Below are 27,787 nucleotides of genomic sequence, written 5' to 3' on the forward strand. Positions count from 1 at the left end.
GGTCACTAATATAGATCAGGAAAAGCAGTGATCCTAACAACAATCACTGATGAAGTCCACTGTATACCTTCCTCCGGTCCAAAAAACAACTGTTCAATATTCCTCTCTGTTTCCTGTCACTCAGCCAACTTTGTATGCATGCAGCCATTGTCCTTTTTATCCCATGAGCTTTAGCTTTGCTGACAAGTGAAGTTTATCAAATGTCTTTTGGAAGTTCATATACTCCACATCAACTGCATTACGCTCATGAACCCCCTATCACCTCATCAAAAAACTCAAAAGATAGCAACTAATTTGTGTACAACATGCTCTCACAAACATTATATTGATAATGACCAAATGATCTGATTCAGAGATGTTGTTTGAGGTATAAATGTTGAGAAGGACACCAGTGAAAACTCTTCAGTTGTTCAGCAACCAACTTGGATTGAAGTGGCATCATTATGGATAGGAGTAAGGGAAGCAGATACAGAGCCAAGAAAAGGTATATTAGGAGGTTAGTTAATGGAACTGAATGTGTGACTGTCATACAGCAAACAGACACTGTAGGAAAGTAGCGACAATAAGGTCCTGCACTGCGTACCTATATTACTCACAGCTGTAAAAGTCCAGCATCAGGGGGCAGAAATCTGAGGCTAAATGTGTAAATCTCTGCTGCTGGTGTAGAATGTGAATTTGTAAAATTAGCTTGTTGTTTTTATTTTCCTATTTTATTCCCTATTCATTAAATTTCAGGTATTACAAATGCTGGATTTCTAAAAGGGCGGCTGATGCAATACATCAAGGATGGTTGTACCTAATGTAGTCCCACATTAGTGCTTGTGTGAGACAAAAACTAACTGGGACAGTGATGGAAGCTCTTCTCCTGCTTCACCATCGTACCTTCAGCTGAAATCCTGTTTAAGTGGCAGAACCCGAATTCACCCCCTTGACATCAAGCTTCCTGGTACGAGGTGTTGTTGTTGTCTGGCTTTGCACTGGGTGCAGTATAACTAGGGTCTGGTACAAAGCCACTTCTAAAAAGTGCCCAATAAGTCTGACACTTCAGGTAGTTTATAAGTTTACACCAAGATTATGACCATTCCTGTCTGCAATCTGAAACATTGTAACAATCTACTAGTCATAGAGTGGAGCCCTGTCCAACCTTCATTGGCTCACTGGTTCCCAACATAATGAATTGAAGAGTCTTATCTGCAGTAAGAATCTTTTCCATGGATTTGTGTCTGGTATCTGCAGTCTTCACTAGCCCTCCATCACATCTTAGTATTGATCCCTGATTTTCTGTGCATCCCATCCAATCTCTGCTCCATCATCAGCCAACTTAGCCCGACCCTGGAGTTCCAACCCTGAACCCCTCTAATTTTTGCTCTGCTATTAAAAGCATAAACTATAATTTCAGACATGCCTTTAGTAAACTCTCCCACTATCCTTTAGTGTCTCTATTCCCTGAGCCCAACACCCTCCCTGATCTCCTTCAATTCTGGCCTCTGGCACAACCCAATTTTCATAGCTGCACCATTGGCAAACATGCCTTCAGCTACATGGACTCTAAGCTCTCAAATTCCATTCCGAAATCATTTTGCCTCACTCTGCCTTCAAGTGGCTACTTAAAACCTACCTCTTTGACAAAGCTTTTGGCCACCTTATCTCCCTATGTGACTCAGTATCAAATTTTGTTTGACAACACCAATTATGAAGCATTTTGGGATATTTTATGATGTAAAAGGTGTTACATAAAAGTATGTTGTTGCTGTACTACTCATCATCAAGTTGTACGTTAGCACATAAGCAGAGATATTGGATAAACCACAATGAGACAGGAGAAAAAACAGCAAGTTGGGACAAGCACTGAGTGATCAGACAATCAGAGGGGGAATGCTTTGAAGCAGACCAAGATATAAGTTATTCTATAATTAGCAGAAGTTGGCCTCTTAGTGAAGGTCAATAAACTCCCTCAGCCAGGGAGCATTAATCATAATTGGAATCTGTCACTGACTCAGAAAATACTGATGAATTTTATAATAATGTTGAGCATTGAAGCACCATCAATAAATTATGTTTAATAAATAATAAACAAACTAAGTAGCAGGGAAACAAATCTAACTTCCAATACGTACAGCTGGACAGTTTTAGTTCTTTTTATCCAAACTGGAATAGATGGAACCAAATTAATCAGAAAATTAAATGATTGGAATGCTCGGGATGCCATGCCAAAACAATATTCTGGTTTTTGGCTATTTTTCTCTGATTTTTATGTTTGCATGTTCACAGAATTGCATGCTGGATATTGTGTCACTCCACCAAAACCCAATGGTTATTTAACTCTGGTGAGCATCACAGTTGGGTCTGATTGCGTTCTCATCCAACGTTCACCCATACGCTTTCCAGCAGCGGCCATTGGACAGTGATCAGAAGCAGGTACATTTGCTGCTTTTCTTCTCTGTCCTTCCCAAGTTCAAGGCTTGGAACAGATCTTTCCTGTGGCTGCCCTTACCCAAATAATTAAAGAAACTGATTAATAACAGATTTGCAGTCTTTTTGGTTTCAGAGTGGAATTCCAAAGAATGAATGTGAAAAAAAAATTCCATCATAATGATACTTGAAGGGGTGAAACTTGGACCCCATTGTTTAACAATGGCCAAATCATCTGAGACCATTTGTGAGGACAATGAAAGACAAATACTATGGTCACTTGACAGAAACCAGGTTCCTAATAAGGGACATTTAGTAAGGCACATAAAGCAGCAAGAGGAGAGAAAAAATCTTGACCTGCAAAGGAGCAGGACCCTGCCAGCAGCAGGCAGAGAATTCAGGCTAGCTTTTATCTATATTTGAAGGACCAAACCAGGTTAAGGCCAAATGGGTGGGATGAGGTTTCATGAAGGTTTCATTAATTAAATAAAATTTTTTTTAATCAAAATTCATGAACATGTCCCAGCTCATGTGACACTGTGACATGAGGGGACATGTCTTAAAATATTTCCTTTTCTTTATTTAAATTTTTAAACCTTAACCTAATCTCCCTGAGGTACTCAAGGAAAGCCCCCGCCCGCACAGGAGCACTCAGCGCTTTCGGGCGCACGTCACGCTGTGCAGGCCTTAATTGGCCCGCCCATGTAAAATGGTGCCACGGCCCCAACTGGAGGTGCCAATCGAGTTTGTGCCCACCCCCGCGTAATTCCCCCTTTGGGGAGAAATTTCTGCCCATAATCGTATTGTCATGTTGCTTACTTTAGATGTGCCACCCCATCCAGGGTGGTTGGAACATTGAACCTCGTTGTATATTCACGCATCTCGGGGAAACTCTTTTTCACGTAGTCCTCAGACTACAGCATAATTGCAGTCCAGCTACAATCAATGGACTGCAGTTGTTCAATAAGGCAACTCACCACCACCTTCTCAAGGGCAATAAATGCTGGCCCAGCCAGTGATGCCCATGTCCCATAAATGAATAAAAAACTCAGCATAACCAAGGATTAAGCCTGGACCTTTCTGGTCTGCAAGGGTTGGTTCCACAACAGAAAGTGTACTTGATTACTGAGACATCAAGGTAACATACTGTCTGAATATCTCTAACATTTACAATCTCTTCCTCTGTTAAATATTTACAAATCATTTTAAGAATTGAGCTGTGTGTCAAGTCAGCAGTCAACCTCTATCATGGCTTGTGCAATCTGCTGCTAGCATGCATCATAGCTGAGGCGTTTATCATCCTATATCTATTACACTGATATCCCTGTCATTTTTCATTATTCCTGCAGTGTTGTTTCACAGTCACCTCTGGGACCAGGATTCAAACGCAGCCAAGACTAGAGATGCAGGTTGCATCATAGAATTGCAGAGTGCTACAACACAATAAGAGGCCTTTAGGCTCATTAATGCCACTGCGGAATTTTTCTCCACATGACCTACCTGGTCAAGCATTAATCTTTTGCCCACTCCATTCCCCACACCTTTTGTATTCCGCCTTTTCAAGAACCTACCTAACTGCCTTTTAAGAGAATTTATGGACCCTGCATCAACAATGGTTTGTAGCTGAGAATTCCACATATTTACCACTGTTGTGTTTTTCTTCTCCTTGTGTTTACCTAGTAGATCAATATCAAGACATCAACCATGCATAAAGGATTGGTTAGCACAAAAATACATAGGGTCATTTAGTAAGGACTTGAGAAGTTGGGAGCAGTATTACACTGTTGGAGAATTTGTACACGTCTGAGTTATTAGTCACAGTTTGTTCCGGGGAAGATAAGTCTGAATCACTTGATACATTGCACAATTTCCCCGCATAACATAATCACACCCAACATCTGGAAAGAATTTTGTCCAAAACTCCCCTTTAATTCTTTTTAGCATCATCTTAAAAGACCTCTTATTGACCAGTGTAAACAATCACTGCTTACCTTATCCTAAGTATTCATAATCTTGAGACAATCTTGTAACTTTTTAAGCTTTGTGAAGGATGACCAAACCTTTCAAGTTTCTCTTCATAACTGTAAGCACTCATCTCAATAGCATCTAAACACTTTGTTTCTCGATTGCTTTTCTACCCTTCCTTTAAGGGGGTGCTCGAAACTCTTCACATTGCTTCAATTGTGCCCTATTAAGGACGTGGACATGTTCAACATTGCTTCCTTGTTTTTGTAATTTATGTCTCTAAATACAAAACCAAAGATTCTATTTGCCATTTTGTGACTTTATCCACTTATAAATCCACCTGTAATGGGCTTTGATTACTAGGACAAAAACAGAATTACCTGGAAAAACTCAGCAGGTCTGGCAGCATTGGCGGAGAAGAAAAGAGTTGACGTTTTGAGTCCTCATGACCCTTTAACAGAACTGAGTGAATCTAAGGAGAGGGGTGAAATATAAGCTGGCTTAAGGTGGGGGGAGGGGTGGGGGGGTGGAAGAGGGAGCGGGTGGGGGGGTGAGGTGGTTGGGTTGGCGGGGGAGAGAAGTGGGGAGGGGGGGTGGTTGTAGGGACAAGTTTAGATAATATCACCACCTTCAACACCTCTGTATTCTTTTGTCTGTGACATCTTTTGATTATCTGATCCTATCACTGCTTGCTTGTCCCTACAACCACACCACCCCCCCCAGTTCTCTCCCCCCACCCAACCCCCCCTGCACCCGCCCCCCCAAACCCCCCTCAACCCCCCCGCCTCCCCTCCACCCTCCACAACACCCCCTCCCCATGCCCCCCCGCCCCCCACCTTAAGCCAGCTTATATTTCACCCCTCTCCTTAGATTCACTCAGTTCTGTTGAAGGGTCATGAGGACTCAAAACGTCAACTCTTTTCTTCTCTGCCGATGCTGCCAGACCTGCTGAGCTTTTCCAGGTAATTCTGTTTTTGTTTTGGATTTCCAGCATCCGCAGTTTTTTGTTTTTATCTCTTTGATTACTAGGGTCCATTTGGTCTTCACATAACATAAGTCAATACCTCACTTCCTTAGAATAAAGAAGTCCGGCCTCAAAACCAACCTCAGTAACTACTCATCTTTCCAGTCCATGAAATGTCCTTTCTTCCAAACCTTTAACTTTCAGCCCATCAACCATCTCTCTCTATCCATTTGGGAACCACACACCTTTTAGAAAACCGTGTTGATTGATCTTGATTATTTTACATTTCTCCAAATGCTTCGTGCTTTCCCCCATATTGTAAACTCTAGTGCTTGGACTTTCCATGGAGTTCACTTGATCTCCTACCCTAACTTCGCCAGAAGATCAACCAAAGCCTCCCCAAGGTTTCTGACATTCTTCTACCGAAGTTATAGTAAGACATTGAGAGAATCCTATGGATATTCTACTCCTAGAAGTTTACAAACAACTGAAGTGAGACAAAGTGAATTTTCTGGCTTAGCCCAGTATCCTCTTTGCAAGAGAGTGTGATCCTCTGGCAGAATTTTACACAGAATTTTGAAAATGACGAGTAGACTATTTCTTAATCATCTTTTTCAGCATCCTTAGACTCAAAGCAATTATTTTTCTACCTCAAGTATAGGCAATTTCTTTAGTACCACTTCTATTTAAATAGTAACCTCCACTAAAAGCTCTCCAGCCATTTCTGATGGTTCCATAGTCTCAATGTATACCTTCCTCTGAAAACTGAGGCAAAGTATTTCTGACTTTCCCTCACTCTGGGCTTGTGGGTTTGTCTCCTTCATCTGATAGTAGTTCAAACTCAATCCTATCTAGCATCTTCTGGATAACATTGACGAAGCTTACAAACTAGGATGGCTTTAGGCTCAATCCCCAATTATGCTGTTTTTACTAATCTCCGCTGTACTGACGATGACAATCTACTTGGTCTCTTTGGGTTAGAGAGGAAGCAAATCAACCGTGGTTCTTGCTCATGATCACATCCATGACCCTTGCTGGAAAATATATATCACACATGAAGAATAGTCACTTGGGTGAAGTGGCAGAGAGTGTATAGCAACATGGAAAAATAACCAGGAAAGGGATCATTGCTACCAGAAGTAGATGAGGAGTGGGGGCGAGGGGAAGAGAAATTAAGAAAAAAAACATCTTTACTAAATGAATTTAACCATTGAAGATGGAGCTTTATTCTATATCTGGCTTTTGCTGTATCTGACCTGGAAGCACTTAATGGAGGAGTGCAGAATGAACTTTACTAACATGTTTTGCATCTGACCCAGGAGCGCTTGATGACAGAACTGGGTGACTGGAATAGGAAAGGTCATGTTCAGCACAGAACTCAAACATATATAACAAAAATAAAGAATATGTAAAAGTTTAACAATATCTCACTGGATTTAGTAAAGAGCGGAATATGAATGCTACAATTTTGGGCAAGTTGAGGAAGACCACGAGGAGCTCTGTTCAAGAAATTAAGTCTTGGGGTAGCAATATTTTTTATAAAAGGTTGTAGGGGAGAGGGAGTGATGGAGGTGGATAATGTTGAAAAGGTGGGAGTAAGCAGTCATAGTGATAAACAGGGTATGGGGTTTAAAGTTCAACCCCGGCCAAACGAGGCACTAAGGCTGCAGATGTGTTGATTTATTGCTCTGTAAGCAGCTGAGGAAGAGGAGTTCGGAGGAAGTGGAGTAGATTTTTGGCAGTAGTCTTCAGTCTTCAGAGAGTAGATGGCTTACGGTTTGTTAATGCTCAAACTGACAAAATCTAGAAGGACATGAGGTAGAAATTGCAGGGTGATAAATGTCTGGGCTCGTTTAAGCAGAGATTGGGAAGGTATGAGGAAAATGGGGAGGATGAAGAGGAAATGGTCAATGAGTTGGCTGTGCAGATAGACTCAGTCCTTGAGTTGGAAAAGTCCATAAGTCTCCCAAGTTTTACATTGTAGGTGAGAATGGGACAGGTGTAGATACCAGAGAAGTCAGGTGGACACAAAAGTCCTATCAGGGACTCTCCAAAGTTAGAGCGGAAAATTGTGAGGAACTCACACCAAAATGAATACCTTTGGATTTTAAGGAACTTCGGGCTGTGACAAGAGTAATTTGTTCTTGTGATGTTAAAAGAGACAAGTCAGGTCAGAGCTCAACCCTGACAGCAGAGTAATATATTATACCTTATAGGCTGCAGTGTGTGTACGATCACAAGGTATTTACTAATAAGGAAGGCCATTTAGCCCAGTTGAGTTCATCGATTCAGAAAGATCCTAAAGTTCCTCCATTGTACCATCCAATTATTTCTTAAATGAGTCCAAAATTCTCACCCACTATTCTATCTGGAAATCCGTTCCATTTATTGATCACATTGCTGCCCTAGGTACAAACTATGAGCAATGTTACTGGAAATCTGTTTGTTTTTTGATAAAATATTTTTTTAATAGCTTGCAATTAATAAACATCTAAATCTTTAATTACGTTCGAATTTTGGGTTTCAACAGAATGGGAAAGGATTGATGAGCACAAGGTAGAGATGCCTTACTGAGGAAATTGGCTGCCTCATAAAATGGAGATAAAAATCTTTTTGGCATTGATAAATGAATTCATATCAAGGAAGGGAGTGCTCTCGAAATATGAACTGACATTCAGCAAATAATTTTACCAGAGCTGTGTAGCTGGGTGTTGGCAATCTGCACAGATATCATTAATATTATCGACTGCTGGTGCAGTGAAACTTTCAGCTCCAGGAGTTTGCATTCCTCTATAGACTAAAGACAGACAGATACACTGAGATAACTTTAACTGGCATTGATCTTCGATGCAGAATCTAGAAGCTACCAGCTTGCTCAACACAGTGAAACAGTCTCCAATTACAGCAAAGCATTTCAACCTTCAGTGATTATCCATTATCCTTCTTAACTTTAGGTGTTTTGGGATAGCTCAGCAGCACAAGACTATTTCTAGTTAAGGGTTTTTGATTTTTTTTTAAATTGAGGAAGTCAACATCCTCTATATTGAAGAGCAGCCTTCAAGAAGCTCAGTTTCCTTTCTCATGTCAAATCTAGTAGTTTAATTTCCATAATGCTTAAATTTAGTTTCAATACCTGTACCTGGGAAGAAGCTTCTAACCCATTTCTCACACTCCTGGAAAGGATCTGAGAAAAAAGTTAACCATTTGATAGGTGATTCTTCTCTCATCTATGTTTTTCCTCATCATCTATGCAAACATAGAATCCACAGCACAGACTATTCAGCTCAACTAGTCTATGCTGATATTTATACCCTCCTCCAAACCTAATTTAGCTCTTCCTGCCCTGTCTATTATATTGATACTAATCCCCTCTCTTTTATTTGTTCTTTGTTCATGGGATGTGGGCTGCGCTGGCTGGGCCAGCATTTGTTGCCCACCCGTAATTGCCCTTGAGAAGGTGGTGGTGAGCTGCCTTCTTGAACCACTGCAGTCCATGTGATGTAGGTACACCCACAGTGCTGTTAGGGAGTGAATTCCAGGATTTTGACCCAGTGACAATGAAGGAACAGAGATTTAGTTTCATGTCAGGATGGTGTGTGCCTAGGAGGGGAATGGCGGTGTTCCCATGCAACTGCTGCCCTTGTCCATCTAGGTGGCAGAGGTCACAAGTTTGGATGGTGCTGTTGAAGGAACTTTGGTGAGTTGTTGCTGTGCGTCTTGTTGATGCTAAGCACCAAAAAGCCCATCCTACATATACTTTCTCCTACTTATGTTCTCACTATGTTGAAATGAAGGAAATAGCATCATTTCATACTATAACTCATTCTTTCCCATTAAGTCAACAGCCTGGAATGCTTCCATTTTCTCCATCTTCCCTTTCTCCTACAATCAACAGAATTTTAAAGCATAAGCCTGGCATCACTTAATCTCTGATTTAGCTTGTCATCTCTTCTATTCTGTTTAACCGTGACAACCTGCACCGTGAACCTTAGACTCTCACCTGGGATTCTCAATAAAAGAGTGCAGGAAATGGCCATAGTGCAGAGCAAGGGTGGGGAAAAAAGCAGAGAAGATGAGGGGAATGTGCAATAAAGCCCACCTTTTTTGCTTGACCACAACCCCACCCATCACGCCCTTCTCCAGAATCTCTCTCAATCGCTTCCCTCTCCAGGGAACACATTGTCCTGTGACCTCTTTTACATTAACCTACTTCAATCCCTTTCCTGGTAATGTGATTATTCACTGGGGGAAAAGGTTGCCCTTCTGCTCCTAACTTACTCAACATGTAGCACACATGTAGTAACTTGCAGTGCATGGCACTGTTTACAGCTGGGTCAGGGGAACAGCCAAAACTGTTCTTGGACCTCACTCTAATGAAGGGGTCAGTGAGGGATCAACATTGCCTCAGCAAAAGGCAATGTTGAAACATGACTCAAAACATTCATTAGACTTTTTATCTATATTTGTAAGGGCAAATGCCTGCTTCAGGCATGGGTAAAGGATGCCCTTTCTTTGCCCTTACCCAATATAAAGGGCCTCTTACATCCACTTGGGAGTTTGCCTCTTTAGGAGGTTGTCCCACACAGGGTGACTAACTCTTAGGAATTAAAATAAACATTTTGACCATGTGGACCAGGGGAAGGTGGAGGGATGACCAGAACTCCCCCTGGTGGCCAACACATTCAAAGAGGAAAAACAAAGGCAATGGCAAAAGGAGACTCCCAGGCTCATTCTCCCATATGCTGTCCTAGAAATAAGGGACAAAAAGGACCTATTCAGGGACACAGGACAAACAATCAAAATAAGGGGCAATAGCTTAAAATATAGGCCAGTTGGTCACCCTGGCTACATAAGCTAATGTAACCACTAGTGACCTTCCAAGGTCAATTAGCAGCCAATTAGTTGCTTTTCCTGTCCTCAGGCAGCAGTAGCTCACAAATCAAATTAGACATTTTTTAAAATCAAAAATCAGGAAAAAAGCAGTTATGGTAAATGTGCAATTTTAAGCACAGGTTGAGTATCCTTTATCCGAAACTCCCGGGGCCGATCGCTTTTCAGATTCCACCATCCTGGAGACTACCATTGACCAGAAACTAAACTGGTCTAGTCATTAAAATACTAAGAGCAGGAATCCTGCGGTAGGTAACTCACCTCCTAACTCCCCAAAGCCCATCCACAAGGCACAACTCAGGACTGTGATGGAATACTCTCCACTTGCCTGGATGAGTGCAGCTCCAACAACACTCAAGAAGCTCGACACCATCCAGGACAAAGCAGCCCGCTTGACTGGCACCCCATCCACAAGCATTCACTCCCTCCACCACCAACAAATAGTGGCAGCAGTGTGTACCATCTACAAGATGCACTACAGAAACTCACCAAGGCTCCCTACACAGCACCTTCCAAACCCACAACCACTACTATCTTGAAGGACAAGAGCTGCTCGTGGACACATGGAAACACAACCACCTGGAAGTTGCCCTCCAAGCCACACACCATCCTGACTTGGAAATATATCGCCATTCCTTCACTGTTGCTGGGTCAAAATCCTGGAACTCCCATCCTAACAGCACTGTGGGTGTACCTACACCACATGGACAGCAGCAGTTCAAGAAGGCAGCTCACCACCACCTTCTCAAGGGCAATAGGGATGGGCAATAAACACTAGCCCAGCCAGTGATGCCCACATCCCATGAATGCATAAAAAAAAAATTGATTTTGATTTTTGGATACCACATGTAAGCCTAGACCTACTTACATTTTAATGGCCGAAGCCCAGGTTATCTATAGTTTAAAGTAAATAAAATGGCTAGAAAAGTGCCACTGAATAATAAAGACAGGGTACCTGTCATCAGTTGTCACCCGTGGCGCCCTCTGTGATTCTGCTTGTAGGAGTGGATTAGCAAAGTAAACAGTGCAGACAAAAATTGCAAAATAAACAGTGCTGACAAACAACTAGGCTTCCTGCACTAAAGGTTGGGTGCAGTTGGCGAGGTTTGTGTCAGCTCAGGTCAGAGACTTCCCGTGCTAAATGTCAATGAGATTCAAACAAAGTATGGTTATTGGATGTGTTTGGCTTTCGCACAAAAGGATAAAGAATACTCAACCTATAATTGTATCAGTGCCCGAACCTTCTGGGATGATAAATAGATTTGCTCTAAAATTCATATCTATGATGTAAATCAGGGCTCATTTAAGACTCTGCATTTGCAAATATTAAAAGATCATGTTATTTCTGACAGGGTCATTTCAGTGAACCACTTCCTAAAATTAGTAAAAATTGACCTATGATTCCAGAGAAATTGCAAATAGTGAGCTCCCATGATATAAAAAGATAAAGGTCTAGATGGGCGTGATACCAACACAAACCCAATAGGATGGTTCCAGTTCTATCCCTGGTCTGTACTGAGCTGAGATAGGTGTAGAGAGAGCTACAGATGGTTTCATTGGCCCTGCATAAGGAGGGGAAATTAATCCAAGGTTTTCTGCTTCTGTTGGCTATCCAGTAACTCAGCCTGATTGTTTGACCAATGGTATTGTGCATGGGGCACCATTGCAGCCAATCTAGACTCTATTTCACCCAATGTTCAAACGTAAACTTTCCAGCACAGGCCAATTGGATAGTAATTTGGATTAGAAGCACAGATATATTAATTTTCTCCTCCCTAGTCCACAACATTGAGGCCAGCACTCTGATCGTCACACAGTACAATTTCAGTTAATTCAGAATAGAGCAGGGGTGCCCTTGGGAGCTCTCAAAGTTGACTTGAAATAAGAACTTAAACAATCAAATCTCCCTCTTGATTTCTGGCCTGGGCTGTGGGAGAAATAGGAACAGGGGTAGACTATTAGGCCCCTCAAGCCTGCTCCGCTTTTCAATAAGATCATGGCTGATCTTATTGTGTTTCAATTTCCACATTCCCATCTAACCCCGATAACCTTTGATCCCCTTACCTAACAAGAATCTATCTCCCTCTGCCTTAAAAATATTCAATGACCCCTCCTCCACCACCTTCTGAGGCAGAGAGTTCCAAAGTCACACAACCCTCTGAGAGAAAAAGTTTCTCCTCATCTCTGACCTAAAAGGGCAACCCCTAATTTTAAAACAGTGCCCCCTAGTCCTGGACTCATCCACAAGAGGAAACATCCTTTCGATGTCCACCTTGTCAAGGTCGTTCAGGATCTTGTATGCTTCAAACAAATCACCCCTCACTATTCTAAACTCCAGTGGAAACAAGCCCAGTCTGTCCAACTTTTCCTCATAAGACAACCTGCTCATTCCAGGTATCAATCTAGTAAACCTCCTTTGAACCACCTCCAATGTATTTACATCCTTCCTTAAATAAGGAGATCAAAACTGCACACAGCATTCGAACTGCGGTCTCACCAACGCCCTGTATAACTGAAGCATAACACCTTTACTTTTATGTTCAATCCCTCTCGGAATAAAGGATAGCATTTCATTAGCCTTCTTAGTTACTTGCTGTACCTGCATACTAACTTTTTGTGACTCATGCATTAGAACACTTAGATCCATCTGCATAGAATTGATATCCTCTTTAAAGCATCTCCAGAATTACATTGTTAAATGCATTTCCATTTTCCTTTCAAATAAAATGCTCTAAAACCTTTCTTTTTTTACCTTAGCATCATGAATCCCAGAAAGTTCCTCAAAGGTTTTTTCTCCGACCATAACAGCTGCCAGGTTAGCTGTATAACTGGATAAGACAAGGAGGCAAAATATTGCCCAGAGGTTCATTAAGAAACGCCCAGTCCAACATTTGGGTGTCTTACTAGAGACAGTTCGTCCAAAGAGGATTGCATAACACAAGTTAAGAGCTGAGGAATAGGAGAACACTTTTATTCTATTTCTTCCATTGGGCGTCATTCCAAAAGGGCTTTTCCACTCGTAAAGTGTCAGAAACAAGGCTGTGAGGTGGAGAGCCACAAAAATCCCAACCCACATTGACCAGTGTAATGGCCACATAAAAGCGCCAATGGGAGCTGCTGTGTCCCTTGACCTCACCAGGATGGCTAAACTGGTGGAATAGAAAGGGCTGGTGAAATCTATCACCTTGCTGCGTGCTGAATTGATGCTAAAGGATGTGACTGCCATGTGGGCAGCACCGCTGAGGAGATCACCCACTAATCCCGTCCATGCACCATTTTTCCAGGCGCCATACTTCCCATCTCCAACAATGTACAGGTCAAAGTCAAAACCAAGGTCATCTGACAGCTGCTCCAGGAGGTCCATGCAGTAACCATAGCAACACTTCTTATACTCTGTTGGCACTGATCCATTTTCATTGTTCAGCTCCTCAAACAGTCGTGCCAACATGGCAGGGTCTTTGGTGTGAGGATCCAAGCACAGGAGGCCTGCAGGACAATTACCGTCACGGTCAACCTCTCTGGTGAAAACAAAGGGCAACTCTACCAATGTGACAACCCTCAGCTTGGAGTGAGATGAGCTGCTGTCCTCATTCATTTCATTCTGAATTCTGTTGGGCCAGATGCCTTGTTCAATCTCAATTTTCTGTCGGTTCCATTTGCCAACTCTGACCCAGGTGGGTTTTCCTAATGGGTCCTGCCGCAAGTTCCAGATATGGTAACGGTGATCGCTGCGAATATGAGATGTCTCCTGTACATGGATGTAACCTGTCACCCCGTCAAACGATGTGTTTGCCAGAAACCTGAATGGAATAAAAGCAGAAAAAGAACTTGCTCAATGGCAACAACAACATGCATTGGCATAGTCTTTAATGTAGTAAAATGTCCCAAGGCCATGTCATCACATAAAATCCCAAGCCACAGAAGGAGATATTAGGACAAGTGACCAAATGTTTGGTGAAATTGGTCAGTTTTACAGAGTGTCTTAAGGGAGGAGAACGAGCTAGAGAAGCAAAGAGGTTTAGGGAGGAAATTCCAGTGCTATGCCCAGATAGCTAAAGGAATGGCTGCTGTGGGCAGAGTGGGGCAAAGGAAATTGTGAATGCACATAAGGCTAGAATTGGAGGAACGCAAAGTTTTTTTGAGGGTTGTAGAGCTGGAGGTAGTTACAGAGATAGAGAGGGGCAAAGCCATAATGGATTTGAACACAAGGATAAGAATTTTGAGGCACTGCTGAATCTAGGTCAGCAAGCACAGGGGTGATGGTTGAATGGGACTTGTTGCAATTCAGGATACGGATTTTTAGAGTCACTACAGTTTACGAGAGTGGCAGGTGAAAGGCTGGCCACAAACATTGGAATAGTTGAATCTAGAGGTAACAAAAGCGTAGATCAGGTGATGGGCTAAAGCAGGAGTGGAGATGTCATATTTACAATGCAAACTGTTGCTCAAGTTTTAAATAATCTAAATATAATACATGTGAACACAAAATTAAATGTGAGAAAAGATCATCAGCTTTTATCTCAACCTATAACTTTACATACTGTCCTGCCCAATAATGAGTGGAAGATAATTTCTGGGAGGCGGGGAGTGAAGGTAAAGAAAGTGAGAAAAAAAACTGTGGTCAATTTCAGGGAAAATTCTGGGAAATTTCTCCCAGACTCCCTAAGTCAATCAGGTTCATGCCACATCACGTGTCCTTACCTTTCCCCAATCATCAATTTGTCGCAATCTCCTTGGGATCACAGGACAACGGAGAACCAAGAAAACAAGCACCTCCATCGACTTGACCAGTACCAAAGAAAGATCGCAAATTTCTGATCTTAATTTGGTTCTGATATCTTTCACTTGCCTCATCAGTCAAAAATCTGTCCCTCAACCTCTTAAGATTTTCAGCACCCTCTACTTCCACTGCCTCTCTGGGCTGCCTAATCCACAAGATCACATCTTATGATCAGTTCAGTTCCCTTGAGTAAAATGGTCATTTAGAATTTTTCAAATGCAAAATTTTCGATGTGATGTCTCATGTGATAGCAAATACCAGTGAAATATTCTATCTAGGATACACATGGGAGGAATGGCCACTTGAGTAAGTTATTGGAGGCTAGCCCATATTCTTCAATCCCAAAATCCTGTGAAAATGAGTCCTTCAGGATAGTGGAGAGAATTGGAAACCTCCCAATCTCACCCACGCACATAAGAGCATTGGGCTGGGTTTTACAAGTGTCATATTTTTCCCCCCCACTCCTCCCCACCCAACTGAAAAATTGGTTGTCAGCCTGCACCCCCCCACCAACCTTAGTTGTTTCAGGGCGAGACTTCCACCCCCATATGAGAGGACCCTAGAGAGTTCCAGGCCAATCTGATTGGATTACAGAACTGCTGGCCAATCAGTGCCTACTTTGAACAGTGGCCGCTGCTGGGAATATAGGCAGTCCCTGAGAGGTGGTGGTGATGGTGCCCAGACTTCAAGGCAAGTCCAGAGTTTTGGACAAGCCTAGCTGGCAGATCCCAGCAATGGAGGGGGTTGGGGAGCAGCTAGGGTCTGAGAAGCCAGGGAGAGGGTGGTAAGCTCTTGGCAGGGGATTCACATACTGAAAGCTGCTGGGCTGCCCGCCTGTCCATGGGTAACATAGTGGCAGAGGTGGAATGATGCCCTTGAGCAACCATCAATCTCACTGTGCAACTGATAGGTGTATCTCCCACGAATATTATCCAATTGTGGAGGTGGGGCAGTTTGAATTGGTGCCATGTTTAAAACTCATTCTCAGGATGTGGACATCATTGACAAGAACAGAATTCACTTCTCAACCCTAATTGCTCGAAAAGATGGCAGTGAGCCTTCTTCTTGAATGGCTGAAATCTGTTTGGTGAAAGTGCTTGCACAGGGCTGTTAGGTAGGGAATCCCATGATTTTGACCCGGTGACAATAAAGGGAAAGCAATATATGTCGCTGAGTGAAAATCCTGGACCTCCTTCCCTAACAGCACTGTGGGTGTACCTACACCACAAGGATTGCAGCAGTTCAAGAAGGCAGCTCACTGCCACTTTCTCAAGGGCAGTTAGGGATGGGTAATAAATGCTGGCCTAGCCAGCGATGCCCACATCCCATGAATGAATAAAACAAAATATATGTCCAAATCAGGATGTCTTGAAGGAGGACTTGGAGGTGACAGTGTTCCAATGCACCTAATGCCCTTGTCCTTTTAGATGGTTGAATTCAGGCTTGGAATATGCGCTTCATCTCCTGCCCCAGCTGCTGAATTTTCCATACCTGCTATCAGTGGCAGAATAAAAAAAATCTGTGCATGGGACCTTGATAGCCACTATCCATCGGGAAGAAGGATGTATTGGATGCTCCATGCCCTGTCCCAGTCTGATGAGTGGGAGGTGGGTGAATGGAGTGCTATCAGGAAACAGGAGTTTCTTTGCACTTCACCATCCAGAGAACACAGTTCAAAGGGTGATTGGTAAGTGTCACTGAGATGAACAGTCTGTGAACACCTGGTAAACATGGACAGCTGAAGTTGGTTTCAAGCAGGGTTAATGATAACTGACATATGTCAATTTATTAAAGTCAGGTTGTCAGACTCTGTATCATTTCCTAGCAGCTTCTCAGGATCAGCATTGACTGCTTCAAGAAAAATAAATCTCTTAAACAAATAGCTGTAAGTAACAAAGATACTTAATCATAATGAGAGTTTGGGACATAATCATTTTATTTTTTATAAAGCTTATTGATTGCTATCAGACCCAGAGATCCTGGGTTCAACTTCTGGCTGTTATTCTCTTGGCACCTCTCTCCACTTCCCATCATGCCTGCTGACACTCAATGCTTACACTAACACATTAAAGGCCACTTGGGTGATTTACAGTGGCCGTGGAATGAAAACTCTAAACGACAGTCGAGGGCTGAAGAAAACAGGGGAAGAAAAAATTGAATTCATTGAAATGTTTACATGATAAGAGTTTTACCTTGAAAGATATTGACCTGAAGATAACGCTCCTTCTTTCTGTTTGTCATTACAGTTCACCATGCTTTGGATAAGCGTCGTGTCTGGCCGAATAAACACTGCTGTTGATATGGCTCTAGCTATCAGCTCCACCGCATCCCTCACATAATTTCCCAGAACTGGTTTGTTCACTTCACCGTAGGCAAGGAGACCTAGAGGTAGGCCTGTGGTTTGCAGCTCCTCAACGTTTAGTGGATGACCAATAACCCAGTGAAACTCGGGGGAAGTCAAACCCAACCCAGCTGCCGTTTCAAAGACAAAGCCAGAGCATTTGGCATTACTGCTAAACATCAAAACAGAAGTGGATGAGTCCTTTAAATCGTTCAATTTCTCATGTAAAAACTGAATGATGCCCGCATCATCCAAGTCTGTTAAGTTGAGTAAAGCCCGCAGTTCAAAGTTAGAGTTGTTGCTCACGTAACTGAGGAACCTGGAGATATCCCAGCTGTGGCACAAAATCACACTGACATCATACCAGGAGTTGGTTTTAAGGACATTGATGAGCAAGTCCATCAAGGAGGCCACTGAGCTTTCCATGCTCATCTGCAGATGCAAAGGATTCTGGAAAGTAAATTAGTTTTGGAGTTAGGAGCTGGAGTTTGAAAACAAGATTATCTAATACATCAAGGATAAAAAGGGAATTTAAACTCAATTCTCCAGGAATAAAACCAGCTTGGCACACAACAAACTCAATACCAACCCAAAATTAATCCAAACCTCTGCCAGCTCACCCAACACTGGGCCAGCATCTAACTCACCCAATACCGTAACTGAATTCCTATAACCTCTCCAGTTCCATTAGGTTACATCATTCCATATATACATTTTTCTAAACCTTTTGCCATCCTGCATCCAAGTTCTACAGACTGACTTAAGCAGGCTCTGTTCCTGCAAGGAATGAGTGCTCTGTATTAATTCTATAGATGGAGATTATCAGTAGTTTGGTTAAGAGCTCCACATGTTAGGCACTTAAGAAACTATTCAAAATGTTCAGTACAGTTTGAGTAAAAATTTATTTTTCTAAACAATTTTTTAGACATATTATTCATGCATTTCTGGTTCTACCGTTCTGATTTTAAAGTAATTTAGTCCAATCTCAACATCGTAGGCATCGGATTTCATGCTGGGGATTTGAATGCAAGTTACCTAACTCAAGAAACAAATGCAACAATTACACAGGCTCCTGACAAGGCTGGTAACAACATCCACCTTAACTCCCTCCATGGATGACTATCCTGCCAATAGTCAGTGCCTCATGTAAGCGCTATTTGAAGACCCAAGGATGACTTCCCTTCAACTAGAAGAATCATTACCTTTGGGAAAAGAGGAGAAAATGGAGAGGAATGAAAATATCTTCACTAGACTTCTAACAACTGAACTCTTGTTTTTGCCTGCGTTTAAAATACATTTAAAATACATTAAAAATTCTTTGGGGGAGAAATTAATGATTTGAGATTCATTTTCCCCTCCACCCAATGATTACGTCCTAATTAACGACATTTGCAGAAGCTGGGATTAATTGTTAAAAACATATTAATCCAGGCTTACTGTACTCATTACAAATTTATTCCTTGTTTGTTGTACAGTGTCTTGTACAGTAAGAAATAGTGCCTGCTCTGAAGGAGTTTGAACAAGAATCTTATCAAAGCATTAATTCTGGTCAATGCTCAGGGACATGGTATATGGATTGTTTTGAAGCTTGATGTCAAGACATGAAACATTGCACACAGGTAAAACAGTGACCTGACTGATAGAAGTCTATGCTACCCTGTCTTAATGCATTGGCATTGGAGTGGGCTATAGTTCAGCACCATTGGGATAGTGGACTGATGGCCAATTTTCTTCTTTCCTCCCCGAAGATGCTGAATGGTTGAGAGGAGAGGAAGGGAGGAAGACAAGGTTCCTGAGTAAGCTGAAGAAAACCGGAGGAATTTAAACACATTGACGGAGATGTTGCTTAACCACTGCATCCCCAGCAGGAGGGACCTGCTGAAAATAGTAGGGTACAAATCAGGAAAGTCAGCAAATGAGAGAAATGGGCAATCAACTTGTTTTTGTCTATGGTTGATGTAATTAGTACAGTTGAAGGAGGAATGTTTTCCAGGACACCTGCTCTTCTTTAAATCGTGCCATGGGTTCTGTGAGGCCCACCTAAAGGGCAAAGCACAGGGTCTTGGTTTAAGTTGGTATGGCACAAAGAACAGAAGGCAGGCAAGTCGCATATAATTACCAGCTGTTCTCCAGATTCCTCCTTCCAAAGTTTCAGCAAATGCAGTAAAGACTCAGAGCCAGATTTTTGTTACTGAGGCATGGCTGCCATGTGGGATAATTTTCCAACTCAGCAGACCTGCCTCAGTTTAAATGGTCATATTAGACCCAATTTTCCTCTGCGGCGAGGCGGGGGCAGGATAGAGTCAGGCCCGCTAACCCCAAAAGCAGATTGTAGGTGGCTGGGGGTCAGGTGAGTGCCTAGGTGGGCCAATTAGAAGGCTCGCCTTAGCTTTCCAGGACTTTGTCCCAGTTGTTTTAGAAGCTGTTATGGCCGCCAACCCTCAACCCCCACATCCCTTCAACCCCATGCCACCATCATGGTCCCTCATACCACATCCCATGGTCCCTCCATGCCAACTCATGCCCTCTATCCACCTTCACACCCTCTCATAACTCCTATGGCTTCTCCCTACCAGCTCATGCCCCATCCACTCCCATGGCTCCTCATACCTCCATGCCACTTCCATAGTCACTCACCCAGTATCCACCATGGATATACCTCAGGAGTCATGTGGAGATGAAAAACAATTAAACTTCTAACAATTTAATATAGCTCTCATTCATATACACTTGATAGTGAAAAACTCCCATTCACAAATCCCAATTAAACCTGTAAAATCTCAAGTTTTCAATCGCTTAGAAAAAATAAATAAATTTCTATTCAATAGCCACATCAGAGGCAGCTAATCCTTTAATAGCCCCTTTAAACTGTCAATCAAACTGTGACCTCAGAACCTCTGCTGATATATATAGCTTCTAAAACTCAGCCAAGAATTCATTATGAAATAACAACAGCCCTTGGGAAATGTCAACAAAGAATTCTATTGAAACTGTACAGATGGTAATATTTTTTCTAACAAACACCAGATGGAAAACAGTCCAGCGGCAGATGTTTTTTTTTTAAAACTCTCTCCTTGAGTTCTGTTTTTTTTAAACAGACTTTATCTGCCCTTTAAGAGCATTTATGTCCACTCCATCAATTCCTCACTTTCATGCTGCTGGTTAAGGCTATAGGAATAGCCAAAATGGGATCTATTTTACTCAGCACTAAATTCAAATGGTCCTGATGAGTTTGGGTTTCCCGTCTATGTGAATCACCCTCTGGCCCCCTGCCCCCTCTCCTCCCTCTTGTCCTGCCGGCAAAAATTAGATCTGTTGGAAATGGTGGTGGGACTTCTGCATTTGAGTCCTGCCCTCTATTTTTAAAAGGTTCATGGAGTTTTCCTGACCCTGTAAAACTCCAACTCTGTCTTTTTCTCGTATATCGAACCATTTGTGTACTGCTGTACTGTACCAACTCTAGCCCGCTCCTTGGCAAACATCCGCGGTTGAGCCAGACCTTTCACTTGGAGTCGTATTTGACCCAAAAATGGGCTCCTGATCACATATCTGCACCATCACTAAGATCACCATAAAATCATCAATACCTCAGCTCATTTTCTGTTGAAACCCTCATCCATGCCTTTATTATCTCTTGAGTCGTTTATCCCAACACTCTCTTGGTTAGGCTCCCATCTTCCACCTTGCATGACCTTGAGCTTGTCCAAGCTAAACATGAGCCTTTTTTTAAAAATTCATTTACGGGATGGAGACTTTGCTGGCTAGGCCAGCATTTATTGCCCATCCCTAACTGCCCTTGAGAAGGTGGTGGTGGTGAGCTGTCTTCTTGAACTGCTGCAGTCCACCTGATGTAGGTACACCAGGAGAGTGTTAGGGAGAGTGTTCCAGGATTTTCATCCAACAACAGTGAAGAAACAGTGATATATTTCTAAGCCAGAATGGTGAGTGGCTTGGAGGGGAACTTCCAGGTGGTGGTGTTCCCAAATATCTGCTGCCCTTGTCTTTCTACTGCCTATATCCTAACTTGCATCAAGACCCGTTCACTCACCATCCCTCTGTTTTTTAACTTACATTGGCTCCCACTCCAGCAACACCTCAGTTTTAAAATTCTCATCTTTGTTTTCAAATCCTTCCATGGCTTCACCTCTTTCTCTCTATGTAATCTCTTCCAGTCCTATAACCTTATATCAGCGTTCCTCCAATTCTTGCCTTTGGAGCATCTCCTATTTCAATTGCTCCACCATTGGTGGTCATGCCTTCAGCTGCCTAGATCCTAAACTCTGGAAATCCCCCCACCACCTAAACCTCTCCACCTCTCTCTTCCCTGTAAGGTGCTTCTTATAAGCTATCACTTTGATCAAGGTTTTGGCCAGCTATCCCATTATTTCTTTTGTGGTCCAGTGTCAAATTTTGTTTGATAATGTTCTTGTGTAGGATTTTTGTCTTTATTCTTTATTAGTCCAAAGTCAGTTCCAGCTTCAAATGGTTTGCTTCTCCCCATTTCACCAAGTCGTAACGTTGAAAGGTTCTTCTCCTAGTTTCCTGACAAGTCCTGAACTGAATACCAGGGTAAGGACCACCAGGAATTCTTCCCCACCCCAGCCTTGCCAGGATGAATCTCTGGGCTCCTTAAATTGCCACAGGATACATCTCTTCAACTAGAGACCATCTTCCCTCCCACATTCTGCCTGGCAGTCCACAGAAAGGCCACACTCTCCTCTCCGCTGACCACATTAGCTGCAGTCCTTCATCTCTCTGAGAGACATCTCTCTTTCTCTCTCTCTCACTTTCTATCTGAATCTTGAAGGCAGAAAGTCTGCCCACAGCCAGCCCCATCTGCTCTTGCCTTTGTTTTAGGAGTGAACATTTTGCCCCTTGCTCTTAGTAACTCTTGACTACAGGCCCTTGGCCCCATGGTAATCAAGCTACCCAGGCTTCTTCTAGTGTACAATTCAAAACAAGATGCATGGCTTTCTTTACTACCCCATTTTACCTTGAATTAAAGGGACAGTCCTAAAACACAACTATCCCACAAAACCTTGCATTCATTAAGTGCCCATATCTCATGAAATGATTTTGTTTTTAATTTGAAATCTCTGTGACCTTGGTTGAAAACTTTAAAATTGACTGAAGCGAAAAAAAAAAGCACATTTAGGACAGAACTGGGATTGACATTTCTGTCAAAAATCTGTAACAAAACCTGTAAACAATCTCAAGGCTGACACTTGGCACAGCAACACTAATGGCACATCACTTAGAGCTGATTAAATGCTTGGTAACCAGTTCGAGGCTGACTGAAAAATCTGACAGAGCTGCACAAAAATCAATTTAGGTATGGAGCAGGAGAGAAATGGAATAATCTTCAAAAGGACTAAGTCCCAATGTATCTGTGCACAGTACATGGTTAGCAAATGGTTTGGAATATAATTTTCTGATATTTTCAGGGATAAGCCGCTTTCATAAATTGACCTCACATACTCTATGACCTGAAGTATGCCTTTTTCTGTCCAAAAGCCTGGGTATTGCAACAGAAAACTTTTGATCCAGTTCCTGAAATATTTCATTTGCCATCATGTGATTCTTCTCGTTGTTACAAGCAACTGAATATACACCTTACCAGATCTAAATTGGGGCTCTGTATCCACGAGGGTTATTCCAATCTGAATGCCAATTTCAGCCTGAGCACCTCACCTCAGGAGAATATATTGGCCTTGGAAGGATTGATCAGCAGAGTTATACTAGGGGTTAAATTAAGAGGACAGGTCGTACAGGCTTGGTTTGTACATTGTTGAGTATAGAGGGTGAGGGGTGATCCAATTGAGGTTTGAAAAAGATAAAAGAATCAAAATAGTCAACAGATACTATTTCTTCTTTGACAGAAATTCAGAAAGGTCTATATTCTTACAGTTAGAGCCAGACCATTCAGCATGAAATCACGAAGCATGCCTCCACATAAAGGGCACTGGAAATCTGAAACACTCTCCCCCAAAAGATCATGGCTGCTGGGTCAATTGAGATAAACATATTTTTGAAAGGCAAGGGTATCAAGGGATATAGAACAAGGATACGTAAATGGAGTTGAAACACAGATCAGCTATAACAAAATGGCAGAACAGGCTTGAATGGTTGAATGGCCTATTCCCATGTAGCTAATAGTAAACACTGGTCCAGATTGCCAGATCAAAATCTCAGGAGGAACCTCAAAGCAGGCCTTGCTAAACTTAACTGTGCTTGTTTAAATTTTATACATTTTTGCCCACAAAGTTGCTGGAAGTGTACACTGATAATGACACAAGGGTAACACAGTATCTGAGACCTTAGTGAACAACAGGACAAATAGGATTGAAAGAAAAAAGCAGAGGAAGGACTGATAAAGAGATTGAATTAAATCTCAAATTAGTTACTAGAAGATAAATAAAGAGAGGAAAAGAAAATTTGGATTCAGAGAAAGAGAAAATGAGAGAGACAGAAAGGAAAGAAAAGAAAAAACTAAAATGACGTTTTGAAAAGCTCCCAACGATAATTCACAACCTGAAGGAATGAGACTCTGGACTTAATTGTTCACTTTCTGCGCCAGAGAGGTCAATCGGCCATCACTAATAATTTTCATGTTGTTAAACTGTACTTAGGTTTCAATTACTAAGCTTAATTTTCTGCAATGAATTCAATGATCATTTAACATAAACTCAGTTCATAAACCCACAGGAAGATTAAGGACGAGATGTTGGTTTTGCAGAGCAAACGGTGGAGCAGTGCAAATCAACCAGCAACTTGTGATGTTTTACAATGCACAGGGTATCTCTTGCTGGCCAATTTCACATACATAGCTGCATGTGTACGTTCACATGTCTTTTATTTTTAAATGCAAATTCTGGGCTATTATAGTGCACTGAATTTCTCTTCTCTCCTCTATAAAAATTAATGAAAACACCATACCAAATATGCACTCCAAGGCATAAAAATCACTTACTATCCTGTGGAACAGGCTCTGTTTCAAATCTAGCTCAGCTCTTCTGATCAAAAACAGAATTACCTGGAAAAACTCAGCAGGTCTGGCAGCATCGGCGAAGAAGAAAAAAGTTGTCGTTTCGAGTCCTCATGAACCTTCAACAGAACTGAGTAAAATTAGGAGAGGGGTGAAATATAAGCTGGTTTAAAGGTTGGGGGTGGGGGGAGAGAAGTTTGGGGGTGGGGGGGGGGGTGTGGTTGTAGGGGCAAGCAAGCAGTGATAGGACCAGATATCTGTTCCTATCACTGCTTGCTTGCCCCTACAAACACCCCCCCCTACCCCACCTTAAACCAGCTTATATTTCATCCCTCTCCTAATTTTACTCAGTTCTGTTGAAGGGTCATAAGGACTCGAAACGTCAACTTTTTTCTTCTTCGCCGATGCTGCCAGACCTGCTGAGTTTTTCCAGGTAATTCTGTTTTTGTTTTGGATTTCCAGCATCCGCAGTTTTTTGTTTTTATCAGCTCTTCTGATGGCTGACATAACACTTAAATGTAAAACTCTCACTTTCAGGCTGCAGAACTAAACTAACTCTTGATAAACCCATGAAGTTCAATTTAATCCTGTAATTGGAGATCCCTCCCTGGCTACCATTGTATGTTAAAATGGAGTACAGGCGATCAATGACCCTGTTCCCTTCACAAAGGGCTCAGACGCAGCTATCAATCAAGCCCACTAGATAAAAACAAAAAACTGCGGATGCTGGAAATCCAAAACAAAAACAGAATTACCTGGAAAAACTCAGCAGGTCTGGCAGCATCGCGGAGAACAAAAGAGCTGACTTTTCGAGTCCACATGACCCTTCAACAGAACGTCAAACCCACTACCTTGGCTGAGCCAGATTTTAGATCTGTGCCTCAGTGGCTTGGGAGCAGCTCTGCAGACATGTTTATTAACAGGAATATGATCCAAACCTCTTAGAAATTATACTGAAACAAAAAGCTGCAACTCCCTCATCAATGGTAAGTGGATAATTAATCATTAGCAATTGCAAAGCAGGTTTGTCCCCCACTTAATCCACCTGTGACACCTGAAACTAAACCATTCTATACTCAACTGCATTAACATATGATACTTCTTTGTTTAAAAGATCACTGGCCTGATGTATGCTAATTAATCTACCATAACTAGTTTACTTTGTGTTTTTAACTCCTCCACTGTGGTTGATAGGGCTCTCGATCATTTTCGCCCCATTTTTCACAACTCTTCCCTGGCTCCAAAGTCATGATATGGTTCCCCTAGTCCTCACCTTCCACCCACCAACTTCCGCCTACAACAAATCATCCTTGGCATTATTGCTGGTGCCACCAAATATATTTTCAGCATTTCAAAGGAACCACTTTCTATGCAACAACCTCGTACAGTGTCCCATCACCCCCATTCCACCTACCCTTCCAACAACACCTTCCCATGTAAGTGCAAGAGACGAAACACCTGCCTTTACATTTTCCCCTTCTCACTGTCCAGGGCCCCAAACACTCTGAGCAGTGCCATGTCCTCTACAAGAAGTAATGACAAACACAGTGAGAAAGACAACCATCCATTGCCTAATCAGAGGTGCAGAATGTATTAAAATGGGGCATTTGAAATTATTTGTAGTACCATGATCTTAACAATAAATCAAGTGATCAGAAGTCAAATTTTCTGGAGTCGATTGTAAAAATCATGAAAGGTTTTGATTGTAGACAGTGAGAGTGTGTTTCTACCTGTGGGAGAGAATAAAACCAATAGGCCAGGAGCAGCACCAGGCATGCCTAAAAATGAGGTGTCAACCTGGTGAAACCACAACACAGAATTACCAGTATGCCAAACAGCGGAAGCAGCATGTGATAAACAGATCTAAGTGATCCCACAACCAATGGGTCAGATTTAAGCTCTGCAAGTCCTGCCATATCTAGTCGTGAATGGTGGTGGACAATTAAACAACTCACTAGAGGAGAAGGCTCCACAAGTCTCCCCATCTTCTATGATGGTGAGTCCAGCTCATCATGCAAAAGATAAGGCTGAAGCATTTTCAACCATCTTCAGTCAGAAGTGCTGAGTGGATGATCCATCTCAGCCTCCTCCTGAGGTTCCCAGCATCACAGGTGCCAGTCTTCAGCTAATTCGATTCATTCCATGTGATATCAAAAAACAGCTGAAGGCACTGGATTCTGCAAAGGCTATGGGCCCTGACAATATTCTGGCAATAGTACTGAAGACTTGTGCTCCAGAACTACTTGCATCCCCAGCCCCATGTTCCAGTACAGCCACAACACAAGTATCTACCCAGCAATGTGGAAAATTGCCCAGATATGTCCTGTCCTCAAAAAGCAGGGCAAATCCAACCTGTCCAATTACCATTCCATCCTATTCTTGATCATCAGCAAAGCAATGGAAGGGGTCATCTACATACTATCAAGTGTCACTTACACAGCAATAACCTGCTCACTAATGCTCAATTTGGGTTCTGCTAGGGCCAATCAGTTCCTGACCTCATTACAGCCTTGGTCCAAACATGGACAGAAGAGTTGAACTCCCGAGGTGAGGTGAGAATGATATCAAGGCAGCATTTGACAGAGTGTGGCATCAAGGAGCCCCAGCAAAACTGGAGTCAATGGGAATCAGGGGGAAAACGCTCCACTGGTTGGAGTCATACCTAGCACAAAGGAAGATGGTTGTAGTTGTTGGAGGTCAATCATCTCAGTCCCAGTACATCATTGCAGCAGTTCCTCAGGGTAGTGTTCTATGCCCAACCATCTTCAGCTGCTTTGTCAATGACCTTCCCTCCATCATACAGTCAGAAGTGAGGAAGTTCGTTGATGATTGCACAATGTTCAGCACCATTTGCGACTCCTCAGATACTGAATCAGTCAGTGCACATATGCAGCAAGACCTTCAGGCTTCCATTGATAAGTAGCAAGTAACATTCACGCCACACAAGTGCCAGACAATCACCATCTCCAACAAAAGAGAATCTAACCATTTCCCCTTGACATTCACCTGCGTTACTATTGCTGAATCCCCCACTATCAACATCCTGGGGTTACCATTGACCAGAAACTGAACTGAATAGCCATATAAATAATGTGGCTACAAGAATGGGTCAAAGGCTGGGAATTCTACAGTGAGTAACTCACCTCCTAACTCCCCAAATCTTGTCTACCATCTACAAGGCATAAGTTTGCAGTGTGATGCAATACTCCCCACTTGCCTGGATGAGTGTAGCTCAGACGTCACTCAAGAAGCTCAAAACCATCCAGGACAAAGCAGCCTGCTTGATTGGCACCCCATCCACCATCTTAAACATTCATTCTCTCCACCACTGACGCACAATGACAGAAGTGTGCACCGTGTACAAGATGCACTGTAGTAACTCATGAAAGTTCCTTTAAAAGCGCCTTCCAAGCCTGCAATCTCTACAACCTAGAAGGACAAGGGCAACAG

At 42.5% G+C, this 27,787-nt stretch overlaps 1 protein-coding gene across 1 annotated transcript in view; it reads right to left on the reverse strand.

The window, feature by feature from the left end:
* The window catches only part of grin3bb (glutamate receptor, ionotropic, N-methyl-D-aspartate 3Bb), a 53,892-nt gene that overhangs the window by 13,463 nt on the left and 12,642 nt on the right, over positions 1-27,787 (reverse strand). The window contains exons 2-3 of the mRNA XM_041205511.1: positions 17,204-17,802; positions 12,984-14,031 (exon numbers count right to left, since the gene is read on the reverse strand). Of these exons, the coding sequence (XP_041061445.1) occupies positions 12,984-14,031; positions 17,204-17,802 (1,647 nt within the window). The remainder of the gene's footprint in view (positions 1-12,983; positions 14,032-17,203; positions 17,803-27,787) is intronic.

This window comes from Carcharodon carcharias, chromosome 14, assembly GCF_017639515.1.
Source record: "Carcharodon carcharias isolate sCarCar2 chromosome 14, sCarCar2.pri, whole genome shotgun sequence".
In the NCBI taxonomy this organism is placed as follows: domain Eukaryota; kingdom Metazoa; phylum Chordata; class Chondrichthyes; order Lamniformes; family Lamnidae; genus Carcharodon; species Carcharodon carcharias.